Raw genomic sequence first — 14054 nt, 5'->3', positions numbered from 1 at the left:
ATTGTTGCTGCGTGTAAAATATGTCACACCATCACATGTCTGGTACAAGGGCGGCCCCCAGGACCCAGAGCCCAGGGGACGCCCCAGCTCTCAGCGGCCCTGTCTGACGAATAGCTGTGGCTTTTTTAAACATACTTTTACATTCAAATAATCAAACCTAAAATACCTTTTTAGTACGTGAAACTCAAGTCAATGTTTGAGTCATATTTGAGAAGGTTTCAATATGACGGTAGAAGGTCTTAATTTCGGTCTCTCTCGTTCATGCTCTCTCCCCCTCTCCCTCTCCCTCTCCCTCTCCCTCTCCTTCTCCCTTTCCTCCACGTCCTACTGGTGCAGAAGGTCAACCACTTCCCTGGCATGATGGAGGTGTGCAGGAAGGACATGCTGGCCAGGAACCTCAACCGCATGGCCAAGAGGTTCCCCAAAGACTACAGTTTCTTCCCCCACACCTGGTGCCTGCCAGCAGAGTAAGATATACTTTTAACAGCCATCAACTGATTAAGCAGATGCTCTTTATCCAAGTAGGCTTGGTGAAAGAACTTTCATATCCTTTTTGACGTACACGTCATTAGGGAGCAGGTAAGAGGTCATTCATCTTAAGGCTGTGGAAAATTGGAAATTGAGCAAGGTACCATTTTGTTTCGGCAGGGAGTCAAACACCGTCAATCACTTCACTATGCTGTAATAATAGGGTAATAACTAAAGGAATAAAAGGGAAAATAAAGGTAAAGACACCACTGGTATGCCTTTTTTTCATCTCTGTCTCTCCCCCTTGTCTCCATCAGTTACAGTGACTTCCAGGCATATGCACGAGCGAAGAGGCACAAGACGTTTATCTGCAAGCCGGACTCGGGGAGTCAAGGCAAGGGGATATTCCTGGTCAAGTCTGCCAGGGAGGTTCCTCATGGGGAGCACATTATCTGCCAGCTTTACATAGCCAAGGTGTGAACACATGCTTTACCTACCATCACAGAAGCATTTATGCTGGGTTTTGTTCTTCATTTTTTCTTCTATGCATTTCAGCACCAGCACTCCTTTGAACTCTTGGCTTTTAAGAAGTCAACAGTCCCTCTCAGGGCTCCAGAGTGCGCCTAATTTGGGAGCACATGCGCCTAGAATTCGGGGTAGTGCGACTGAAAATGTATCTGGTATAATTATTATTATTAATTTTTTTACAGAGCAGTCTATTCATAATATTGTAATAACCACGGAAGAGGCAGTGAATGAAGTATTGATTAGACAGCGATTTATTAGACACCTAATAAACCGTTGGAACACGCAAGACCGGTAACAATAGAAACGCCGGGAAACAAACCCGCGAAGCCCAATCCAGGGGCCTGTACTACGAAGCTCGATTAGAGGGTTAGCGAGGTATGCTGAGCTGAAAGCCTGGGTTAGCTGTACCATGAAAGTCGATCTCCTTAAAGGAGCATTTCACCGGTGGAGGCATGAATATGTATTGAAATTGGGTCCTATATGTAGTCGAATAATAAAATAAAATTCTAATTTGGTGCAGTCTTGACCGAGAAAAGGCAGAAAGTGACTTTTTGGCGCTTGTGGATTGAAGACAACAACTCCCACCATGCACAGCTTCGCTGGCGGCCACTCCCGCTGATCATCTCCGCCTATCGGACACCTCCTTGTTCCATCTACTAATGGAACAAATCAGCGTGGAGCTTGACCCGACGTCACTAGAGTAGTGACGCTTGCACAGAAGCATATGGCCGACATCTTTCTTTATTCTGGGTGGAAATAGTAACATAGTTACGCAATTAAATGCGTTTATGTAAACATTTTTAGCGAGAAATGTGCATTTTAATTTCATAATGTTCGCTCGTTGAATGTGAAGGATGTTTGGTTTGATAGTTATGACGAAGAGGGAACGCTCCATTCACTTGCATGGACAGCGTCTCTGGTTGCTAAGCAACCTCAACGTCTTGGCGGACTATCTGCTGATCAACACTACGAATGCTGGAAACACACCAGACACACCATGTGAAGTTATTTAACCCGATTATTGTTATTTATAACCGAGATTATTTAATCTAACCCGATATAAACTCTATAATGCACCCAAACACGGCGGCGTTTGGGTTTCCTACCTCGGACTCCTAAATCCAGCACAGCCACAGGCGCGTTGGCGCGTTGAACCATTTTTGTGACACACAATGATCAAGCTTCAAGTTAGGCACGTTACACGCGTTTGGTGTGGCCGTAGCCCGTGTCCGACAAAAGCGTTTTTTTATGCGGTTTCACCCAAAAAATCGGCTTCGTGTGGACGGGGCCAAGAAGGCGAACACACGTCACCAAGACGGGGAGACAGCGCCAGGCGACTTACGCCACTATCTGCCAATGGATCGTGGATGCCTGGGCTGATATAACAGTCTCAACTGTGGTCTAAGCTTTCATGAAGGCAGGAATAATCACTGAACTGCCAGGCAACAGCAGCGACACTGACTCGGATAATGACGTGAGGGATCCGGGCATGTTGGATGCCGTACTCGCCCAACTGTTCAATTCGGACACACAAGAATTCAAGGGATTCGTAGACGGGGAATGAACTGAAAAAGTGAGCTTATTGTTAAGAGATATTGATATTGATCAGATATTGATGAGATATTGTTAATATGCACATTAACGTTTGAACATCGTTACCATGGGAGTGACCGGAGTTGTCAGAACGCTTAATAAAGTTTGACTTTATCTGACTGTTTTGTTGACATTCCCTTTAGCACAGCTCGGTCTAGTCGATGCATAACGCAACCCCAGTCAAACGTTTGACTGCAGTATCTTCTATTCTATGCGCCTTATAATCCGGTGCGCCCTATACATGAAAACAGTTCTAAAATAGGCCATTCATTAAAGGTGCGCCTTATAATCCGGTGTGCTTTATAGTGCGGAAAATACGGTAGTCCTCGTTTGTATTTCTTTCGAAATGGTGAACTTTTGCATGGAGCCATCTTCTATGTCAGATCCAGTACCCTCCGCAAATGTACTTCAGTTGTATCAACAGCCTCTGTTATCTTAGCTTCAGACGCTGTGGATGTTAGTTTCTGCTGGTGAAGTCCCACCCACTGGCACTGCTCTAATAGGTCTGTAGCGTCAGTGGGTCCCACCCCCTAGAGGGGGGTGGGACTAGTGGTTGTAGTGTTACGAGAATCATCCCCTCTTACTTCCTATTTTCTTGTACGCAAAGTGTTGGAGATCGATACGGATCTCTCCAGTCTCTCCAGAAAATAAGGGAATGATGCTAGACCATTCAAAAATATGCGGGGGGTTCTAAAAATACAAAGCTTATGTGAAATGGGTGAAGTTGCCCTCTAAGGCCTCCACACACCGGCGCCGCAGCGGCGCGGCGCGCATTTTACGCACATTTTACGCGCGTCAAAAGCACGCCCCTAGCACCAACAGGAGGCGGCGCGACGGCCGCGCTGCAGTATAAAATCAGGAAGTCACCTGTCAATCAACCGCAGCAAAGAGACGAAACGCAATGGGTGAGTAGCCTATTGTAGCCTAGTTTATTTATTTTCCATCTTTTTGGCTGAATAAATAAAAAAATGTATAATCTGCGACGTGAAAGTATGTTTTCAAGCATCAGATCAACTTAGTTTGTAGGGCACTTTATAGTTTTATTTACTGTCATTTCTTATTTATTTTATATTTTGCCATTATTCATCTACTGCATCAACAATCTCAATAACTGCAGGACCTTCTATTAAGCCTTTTTAGTATATAGTGCAGTCACCTTTTAAGGCCAATTGTTATTGTGTGTATTTATTGTATTGAGCTCCTGGATGGCTTTATTGATCCCCATTGGGACCAATACAGTATCTATCTATCTATCCATTTATATAGCCTTAACATAGCCACACATTTACATGTATGCAGCCAGTAGTTATCCATTTTAATTGAGCAAGCTCTTTTACATTTTATTGAGTTTTTTTTATTTCAACAGAATAAATAACTGTTGCCAGACAGAGGGGGGCTGCCCTTCTCCTCCTGCGCTGTAGGCGGGCAAGGAGAAGACGAAGGGTTTGGGTGCACCCCATCAATGAACAGAGACAAGAACAGGGGGTATGCCACAATATGGTCCAGGAGCTCCGTGCAGATCCTGAGAGGCACGCCAATATTTCAATTCGCCACTAAGTGTGCAATGGCAGAACCATATGGTGCAGCCTATATGATGACCTATAATCTAGTTATTATCCCTCTCTGGTATACTCTTTTGCATATATATATATATATACTTTTTTTTTTATCCCTCGGGATAAATACAGTGATGTTATTGCTGTGCTGGATTCAGTAGCCAGTGTATTTTATTTGAGTGCTCGAGACACTTAATGTTATTTTTCCTTAAATCCAGAGGGACAGTTAATACATGATCTGATACCAGAGAGACAGTTAATACATGACATGCATTTTTTTTTTACTTATCTATTTTATTGTATGAGAATGTTTCTATGTGAAGCACTTTGAGTCTGCTTCATGTATTAAAAGTGCTATATGAATGAATTTGCCTTGCCTTAAATAAAAAAATATATATATTACAAGTAATCTGGTTTCTACCTACATGGTGTGATGTGACTTGATTTCGTCTATTTCCCATTATGGTTAATGGTTTGGGTACTTAGTCCACCATTGTTGATTTCTCACCTGAAGATCCAATCTCCAGAGCTATGGCTCGCCAGGCAATGACCTTTTTGGAGTTGTCTTTGTAATGACGGGAACTTTGGTCATACAATTCGACATATTTTTCCACCTCGACGACCAGTCTCTCATCGTCCATTCTCGTAATTGTTTCTCACAAACGAATGAGGGTGACATCCAGTGGTGAGGGGTAGATATGGAGGTGCCTTCGGGACCCGGGATGTACAAACCAGCTTTTACGTAGGCCGTTTCTCAATTCCTAGCACGCGTACTACGGACTCGATGACTTGCAAGCACGTACTTGGCAAGTCTGTACTTCAAGCACATACTTGCGAGCACGCGAGTACGTACCTGCGATCAGGGGCGGACTGGGGGGAAAAAGTGGCCCGGGAGTTTCTGTCAGACCGGCCCACTCAATACACGGCGCGCGGCCCACTAAGTACACGCCGCGTTGCCCACTCAATGGATCGCGCGTATCGAACAGTCAGTGGCCTTCTGGGAAAAATACCCATACACTTAACATTATTTTGGATGATTACAAAGAAATTACATCATATATGTATGTTTGTTTTTTAATAACATTTGGATCCACCAATTTGCCTGGATGGACACATGGAATAAAATGATTATTGGCTATTGTAACACTCCAAGGTAGGTATAGTTTGCTAGATGAATATGCTTAACTCTTGGCTAGTATCAGATGGTTATACAAGTATAACTACAAAGAAAGAGAGAGAAAGACCACACAATAAAGAAACTGGAATCAGAGGGTAGAATTAGCATGAACAATATATTAGAAATGAACAGAACAGAACATACGATGGGGTGTGAACATCAGTGGTATCAGTAGTGTTGCATGCTGGGTGTGTGATTGTTTGTGTGTGTAGGGGTGCTGAATGTGCATAACAAAACAGTAAGTTACATAACGACGTTCCCGAAATTCAGCCGTGGTGCAGAGTTACAGCCACTCCGAGCCAGTCGCACATTGAGCTTCCCCCAAATGCGCTGTTTTGGTGGCTGTAGCTATAATGCAAATGAGGAGGAGCGAGGCGGGTCAAGGAGGAGGGTGGGGGTGTGGCCCTGAGCAGCTTGCAGCCACGGTACCATTCGCTCTGTTTACAGTGGATGTATCGCAATGGCGAGGCTCACACAGCCTTTAGCCGTGTTCTGTAAATATTCTAGAACACACGGGAGTCCTGGAGCTCTATATCAAAATATTATCATATAGCCTACATAGCCTATATCATATAATATTATAACGGCCAAAAGATGTGTGAGCCGATATTATGAATCTCAAACGACCGCGTTGGGTTCTCCGACGTTCCTGGTTCTTCAACGTCCTCATCAATGTGAAGTAGACTGAACCACGACAAGGAGGAGAAAGGGATCGTTGCCGGGCAGCGCTTAGGCACCTCCGCCTCCGGCGGTGGTCCCTCAGCGGGTCTCAAGCTGGAGACATTCGCCGCTAACAATCCCTTTCTCCTCATGGGTTGAGCGCATGCGTAGAACTGGGTGCCGCGTTGCGTGTATGTATGCAAATCCAAATTCTCTACCTCAATCCGCACAGCTGAGAACACTTCGGCTGTATAAGAACCAATTTAGAGGTGTTTATTAATAAGGTGGAGATCTTTTCTTACTTTGGACTTCCGAAGTCTGTAAAACACATATTAGAAGACACTTAAAAAAAAATCGAAAAATAGTCACCATGAGTGTGAAGACCGATTGCGAGTAGCAGTATAAAACTCAGTCAGTGCGATTTTGATTAGATAGGTATAGCTCTTGGAGAAAATTACGCTTGTGCCGCTGTGATAACCATTGTAGAGCTGATGATGATGGGCATGGGCCGGTACATAATAGTATTTTGGGCCATCGGCCCACCGGGGATGTCCCCGGTATTCCCGATGGCCAGTCCGCCCCTGCCTGCGATTGGAACAGCAGCGGACTCGATGACGTCACCACCTCTGCTCGTCCGTTAACTGTGCTACGGCCTCATTTACTACTGAACAATATCAACAAATGATATAAAACAAAATCCCAGCCTCTTTCATTTTCAAATAGTATGTAAATATTCTGAATGAATAAAAATTGAAAAGATATGCGTGTCCTGTCATGTGTATAAGCTATACACACACGACTTTATATATATTTATATATCATCTTATATTATTATTATTATTATTATTATATTATATAAATATATATATAAGTTAAGAGTAACTTAAGCTACAGTTGTGCTTCTTCTCCATATTGTCCGCCATCGTACTGCTGCGAGTGCGAAATGCATCTTGGGATTTATAGCGATTGCAAGCACACACGAGCCACCTCCGATGCATGCTTGGTGAAACCAGAGAATGTCTAATATTCGTAGACGGGCTCTGGTGAAACGGCGAGATCGAGCACGCATCAAGAACACTTCCGGGTTTTACGACAGTACTCGCTTGATGCGTGCTTCAAATTGGAACAGTGCTCGGGCAACGACTGATGACGTTTCACGAGTCCACGAGCACACGAGCACGCACAAGTGCGCGAATTGAGAAACGGCTAAAGTGCTTTTTCAGGGGGGGCGACGCTCGGGAATAGAACATTGGCCGTTTCTCAATTCGCGTACTTGTGCGTGCTCGTGTGCTCGTGGACTCGTGAAACGTCATCAGTCGTTGCCCGAGCACTGTTCCAATTCGAAGCACGCATCAAGCGAGTACTGTCGTAAAACCCGGAAGTGTTCTTGATGCGTGCTCGATCTCGCCGTTTCACCGAGCATGCATCGGAGGTGGCTCGTGTGTGCTTGCAACCGCTATAAATCCCAGGATGCATTTCGCACTCGCAGCAGTACGATGGCGGACAATATGGAGAAGACGCACAACTGTAGCTTAAGTTACTCTTAACTTATATATGTATTTATATAATATATCATATAATAATATAAGATAATATATACATATATATATATAAAGTCGTGTGTGTATAGCTCATGCACATGACAGGACACGCATATCTTTTCAATTTTTATTCATTCAGAATATTTACATACTATTTGAAAATGAAAGAGGCTGGGATTTTGTTTTATATCATTTGTTTACATTGTTCAATGCCTAAATGAGGCCGTAGCACAGTTAACGGACGAGCAGAGGTGGTGACGTCATCGAGTCCGCTGCTGTTCCAATTGCAGGTACGTACTCGCGTGCTCGCAAGTCTGTGCTTGAAGTACGGACTTGCCAAGTACGTGCTTGCAAGTCATCGAGTCCGTAGTACGCGTGCTAGGAATTGAGAAACGGCTATTGGCTCGAAGCAGGCCCCCAGGATAGGCGCATACTTCCGCAATCCACCAGTGCTCAGAGGCCAAGCCTGGTATTGCAGCTGTTTAAGCTGGGAGTGGACGGGGGTCCGTCATTTCATGTGGCCCAGAAGTAGATATCGCCGTCCGCTCAAGTGGGGAACAGGATTGTGTCTCCGCAAAAATGTCCGCAAAAATGTCTGGATATCAATCAAAGGCTCATAATTATATTTCTACCCTGTTCTAAAAAAATGTAAGTTTTTTCTTTTCAAAACGCCTCCTCAAGCGTTTTATTAGCAGTTTATGTTGGGTGGGCAGCTGAAAGGAGTCGTACTGAAACAAACGGCTCCTTGCTATGGACCTATTTTGAAGTGCACGGCTCCATTAACTTCCGAATTAAATTAAATTCCGAATTAACTTCCATTAACTCCATTAACTTCCGAAGTCTGAGATTTGTCCTTTTACTTAACATGAATGGCGTTGAACACGGATATATAACACACATATCATTGAAATAGCTGTAACAGGCACGGACGTATTGTTTACCTGAATGATTATGGGAGACCTACGTAATTTTCATAATATTGTTAATTGTCTAATATTAACATTTCAGTTGCGTTGGTAGGTATTTCATTTTCATTTGCTTGTTTAGCTATGTATGACAGGGTTATGGTTAGCTATGTATGACAGTTGACAATGTTGGTGTATTACAATTCATTATTTGGGTAGGCTACTCCAACTTTGTTGCTGGTCGATATGTAAACATTTACTTTTATATAAATTATTGATTGCATTTTTCGTAAATAGTTAGTTGTGTTGCGTTAGACATTTCACTATTCACCGGAGAAAAACACACACAACCGCCATCATCTCTTTGATCGGGGAACTAACACGGACCGTTTATTCTGCGCATGATCACATGACATTAAACAGTGCACGCAGGCACGCATGCTCATATAATGAAGTCTCTTTGTAGGCTATTTAACATGGCTTTGCACCTGCATTTATATTCACTAATATACTTAACACTCCCACTCAATGACATGTTTATAGCTCTCTCTAATAGTAAACAAATTTTTTTTTAATTTTTTTTACAGAACACCAGAATATAATCATCTATAATAAACATTTGGCTCATTGACAGTGTTAATAACAAATACAAAACTTTGCATCTGTCAGTACCCTTCACTCTCCAAACAAATACCTCTTGAACTTCTCAAGCTTAGCCTTCACCACTGGTTTGGTAAGGACATCAGCTACCATGTCTGCAGTAGGGCAGTATTCTATAGCTATTTTCCCTTCTGTGTGTGCAGACCTTATAAAGTGATACTTTATATCTACATGTTTGCTTCTCTGTCGACATACTGGGTTCTTTGATAAAGCTATCGCCCCCTGGTTGTCCTCGTATACCTTCACTGGTACATGCTGGTTGCTGCTGTCTATTCCTGCTAGTAGTTGTACAAGGTACATACTCTCCTGAGTAGTGGCTGCTAGTGCCATATACTCAGCTTCGCAAGTTGACAGTGCCACTGTAGGCTGTTTCCTACTTTTCCAAGATATAGCTGGACCATTTTCAGTTAAGCTGAAGCAGTATCCAGTTGTGCTTCTCCTGTCATTTTGATCTGCTGCCCAATCAGCATCACTATATCCCTCAAGTTGTAGGTTTTCATCACTTTTCTTGAAGTGTAGTTCTTGGTCTATAGTACCTTTTAAGTACCTGAGTAGGTGTTTTGATGTAGCCCAATGTTGTTGTTTTGGTTCCGCTAGGTATTGTGATAATTTACTCACAAACCAGCTCAGGGCCCCGTTTCCCGAAAGCGTCGTTAGCCTAAGTGGATCGTGAAGTGCGTCGAAAGGGCATCGTAGAGTTTTCACCGCGTTTCCCGAAAGCATCGTTGGGAACGAACATCTTGAAAACGCTCGTAGCTAACGAGTACTCCAGGGGTGCTCGTAGGTACTCGTAGGACCAGGGCCATTGCTACAATTCCTGGGCCCCTAGACAGGATTTACTGATGGGCCCCCCTGCGCTGAATTGTTGACGGGGTGTGGGGGGGGGGGGGGGGGGGGGGTACTATGGTCTGGTGATAAATTAATAATTAAAAAAAAAAATTTTTAATTTTTTTGTGGGCCCCCTGAATCGTCATCACCTTTCACCCCTTATCGACGGCCCTGCGTAGGACGCTAAGAGCATCGTCAGCTATAGCCTCAGTGGCGTCACCATCGGACATTCCGTCTATTGGATGCGTTTTATTAAAACGCATTGCGCCTTTATGTTCTTAGTTTGGTAATTAATAAAGATTATTAATTTATTTATTAATAAAGATGTTAAAATGGCCAAAATAAAACGGGACAGTCCAGAAAATGTTTGCGCAGGCAGGGCACTCAAAATGTGTGAGAGAAAGTGTGGGGATTTGTGCAGACTGACATAGGCTACTCATAAAACGTAGCATAAAATAATGTAAAAAAAAAAAAAAAAAAAAAAAAAAAAGAAAGAAATAAAAAAAATTATAAAAAACAAGCAAAGGAGCAGGCAAAAGGCTGGGATATGGTGGGGATTGGTCACGTTGACGGGAATGTTTAGTGACATGTGGGAGGGTGGAGGGGGTTAAAAAAAAGTCTCAATCACTCTTCGACGCGCATGAAAACCAGCCGCGTAGTTATGAGGGAGGCCGTCCTCACACCGATCTTCCTCGTCGTCATCGTCCTCAACGTCCTCCGGTTCAAGCAAAGCCACCCCAGCCTTAGCTGCAATGTTGTGCAACATAACCGTCACACATATCACGGCGCATGATTTGGCCGGCGAAAACTGGAGCCCTCCGCTGGACTTGTGAAGGCATCTAAAGCGCAACTTCCACCTCCCGATCGTGCGCTCAGGATTAGGACTGATATATGTCGGTTTAAGCCTAATCAATTGTGTTTTAATGTCTTTAGCATTCATATAATTGCAGTCTATTTTTTTCGTAGGCTACTCTGCTGTTGTCCTTGATGGGGATATATTTTAACCCTTTTCAACACAATTTTCCTGCGACATTCCTGCGTCTCCCCCTCCTACGGAGCCCATTTCAGCACCGTGTCAGTAGACAGTTACAATCCTACGACGTCGTGAGTGCAGCGAATGCGCGTTCACGTTAAGAGGAGTTTCGGGAAACGCGACAAAGAAATTATCGATGGATCGCAAGATCCATCGGGAGAATGATCGTACGAGCGAAGATCCATCGTTATCGGGAAACGGGGCCCAGGTCAGGTCTAGTACATAATGTATATCAGGCTACCTACTATCTCTCTATAGCCTGTTGAGTCAATAACTTCACCCTCAGTGTCAAAATGCAGCTTCTGCTCACATGGGGTTGATCTTGGTTTGCATTCAGACATTCCAAACCTTATCAACATCCTCTCTATGTGTCTCTTTTGAGTCATTTTGATCTCTCCTTCACTCTGTTTAAAATCGATACCCAGGAAGTGTTTAAGTGGACCCATATCCTTCATCTTAAACCTTCTCTTCAACATCTCTTTTACATCATTGAGTGAGGTGTTGTTACTTGCCGCTATGAGTAAGTCAAATACCCATACTAGCAGAATCACTTTCTCTTTCTCAGATTCTCTGCTGTAAACACAATGATCAGCCCCATTTTGCACAAAACCATTCCCTGTAAGATGATCATGTAGTAACATGTTCCAGTTACGTTTGACTGTTTGACTGTTTCAACCCGTACAGTGACTTGTTGAGTTTACATACCAAGTGTTCTCCTGTTTTTGACTTGATTTCAAAACCTTCTGGTTGTTCCATGTATACCTCACAGTCCATCGGAGCATGGAGATAAGCAGTCTTCACATCCATTTGATGTAGGATGAGATCTTCTTTTACAGCCACCTGCATCAAAGCTCGGACAGAGGTCATGTTGGCTGTTGGTGAAAAAGTCTCATTATAGTCAATCCCTTCCACTTGGCCATAACCCTTTGCGACATATCGGGCTTTGCACGTTTCAGATCCATCTGAACTCTCTTTTACTGCATATAGCCTACCCAGCGACCTCCCACTGCTCGCTTGCCCCGTGGCAGTGGGGTCAGAGTAAAAGTCTCATTCTCTGTTAAAGAGGTCATCTCCTCTTCCATTGCGTCAGCCCACATTTTTGACTTCTTGGAGTCCATAGCCTCTCTAAGTGTTTTAGGTACACCATAAGTCACTCTGTAGAAATAATCAACATTTTCATCATCATCATTGTTACACTCAGCTTTACAATGGTACTCCTTTAAGTGGTCTGGAGCCTTCCTTTGCCTGGTAGGATACCTGCTTTCTTCCTGTTCTATCTGAGTATTACCTGTCCGAGTGGGACTTGTCTCAGCAGTCTCAACACTGGGTTCTTTACACCCCTTAGGTTGTTCCTGACCCTGGTTGGCTATCTTTGGTGGTGTATCTCCATAACACTCAATGTTGTCCCCCATGTCATGATCTGTCTGAGTCTGGCTATCTGCGTTACCTTTGTTGATGAATTTTACCAGCCTATGTTTAAGGACTTTTCCTGTCTCAGGATAGTAGATATTATATGATGGGCTATATTTATCATAGCCTACAAAGATTCCCTTTGCACACCTAGAATCCAGCTTCTTCTTATCCTGCTTGTATGTGTAGCATTCAGAGCCAAATACTGTACCGTTATTCAGAGCCAAACTCTGTACCGTTATCAGATCTTATGCACTTTACTTTTCCATATGGAGCTACATCTGCTATGAATTTTTCAGTAGCTTTTGTCGTGTCACTCTTTACTTTGATAAAGTATGGAAAAATCATCTCACTGTGATCATCAGTAAATGCTATAGCATATCTGTACCCATCTTTATCTGCTGGTTCTATTGGACCGCATAGGTCTGTATGTACTAATTCTAGTACAGTTGTAGCTTTTGCGTCTGCCTGTCTGTTTCTGTTTTGTGTAAATTTGCCCTGTGTGCATATTTCACAATTTGAATTGGACTTGTCATGTTTCCCTTTTATCACCATCCCTTCTACCACCTTTTCTAATTTTGAAACATCATCAAAATTAAGTATCTTATGCCACGTTTGAATGTCATAACACCCCTTCACTTCATCACTGTTTTCATCTTCTACTGTGCTAAGATAATACAGCCTACCACACACATCCATTTTGAACTTGGTACCGTCTTTGTGGATCAGCCAGTCATCATTGTTCTTGAAACGAAACTCAGCTCCGTTGGCTGTCGCCGCTTTGACTGAAAAGATGTTCTGAGGAAAAGATGGGATGTAGAGTGCTTGCTTGAGCCTCGTCTTCACCCGTCGTCCCTCGCTGTCCAGTAGGTAGACTTCGGCGTCTCCCCTCATCTTCGCCCACCCGCTCACCTTGGTTCCATCGGCAAGCTCGATCGTGTGGCCTTCGGATCGGAAGCTCTCATCAACTGTCATGAACTTGTTGGGGTCGTTGATCATGTGTGTTGTGGCGCCGCAGTCGACCATGAGGCCCTTCTTGTTTCCTCGTTGTGTCGGATAGTCACTTATTTTAAAGAAACAGAACGATGTCGGCTCTGCCTCCGTTTCTCCATCAGCTTTCTTTACATACTCATGGTCTCGTCCTCGGCCGCGCCCTCTGCCTCGCTGTGGTGTGTCCCATTTTCGTTCTTCCCTTCTTGCTTGGAATCCGTCATGACATGTCCTTGCCATGTGTCCCTTTTTACCACATGTGCAACACTCGACATCAGCCAGGTTCATTTTCTTTCCTCTTCCTCTTCCACGTGGCCATGTTGCGCCGCTAGTCTTCATCACGTTGTCTTCTTCTACATTTCCGTCACTCTGCCCATATTTTTCAGTGCTCTCATAACTTCTGAGTTTTGTTTTAAACTCGCTGAACGTTACAATGTCATTTGTCTGGGTGATGTGCACGACGAATGGCTTGTATGTATCAGGTAGTCCCTTTACTACCATTGCTATCTGAAGCCCATCACTAATATTTTCGTCTGCTCTTCTTAATGACGTGAATATAGTTTCTGCTCGAATTATGTAATCAGTTACCGTTTCATTGCTAGCCTTATGGAGCGAGGAAAGTTCACAGTACAAACTCACAACGCGCGGTTTGTCCTTTCCCGCGTAGTGCTCGCGGAGAATCTCCAGCGCTCTCCTTCCATCACG

The 14054-nt window shown here is 43.8% G+C and overlaps 1 protein-coding gene and 1 long non-coding RNA gene across 7 annotated transcripts in view; both read left to right on the top strand.

Annotated features, from left to right (window-relative positions):
• Positions 1 to 14054, top strand: part of ttll6 (tubulin tyrosine ligase-like family, member 6) — a 63180-nt gene that overhangs the window by 9801 nt on the left and 39325 nt on the right. For all 6 annotated transcript variants that reach the window (XM_060072672.1, XM_060072663.1, XM_060072654.1 and 3 more), the window contains 2 exons: positions 337 to 467; positions 786 to 942. In XM_060072672.1, coding sequence (XP_059928655.1) covers positions 337 to 467; positions 786 to 942 — 288 coding nt within the window. The remainder of the gene's footprint in view (positions 1 to 336; positions 468 to 785; positions 943 to 14054) is intronic.
• On the top strand, positions 9714 to 10440 carry LOC132473279 (uncharacterized). Its single transcript, XR_009529304.1, has 2 exons — positions 9714 to 9872; positions 10096 to 10440. It is a non-coding gene; the product is annotated as an uncharacterized LOC132473279 (long non-coding RNA).

Source organism: Gadus macrocephalus, chromosome 2 (genome assembly GCF_031168955.1).
Source record: "Gadus macrocephalus chromosome 2, ASM3116895v1".
In the NCBI taxonomy this organism is placed as follows: Eukaryota; Metazoa; Chordata; class Actinopteri; order Gadiformes; family Gadidae; genus Gadus; species Gadus macrocephalus.
Note: the sequence above shows the minus strand (reverse complement) of the source record. Positions and strands in the feature narration are given on the sequence as shown.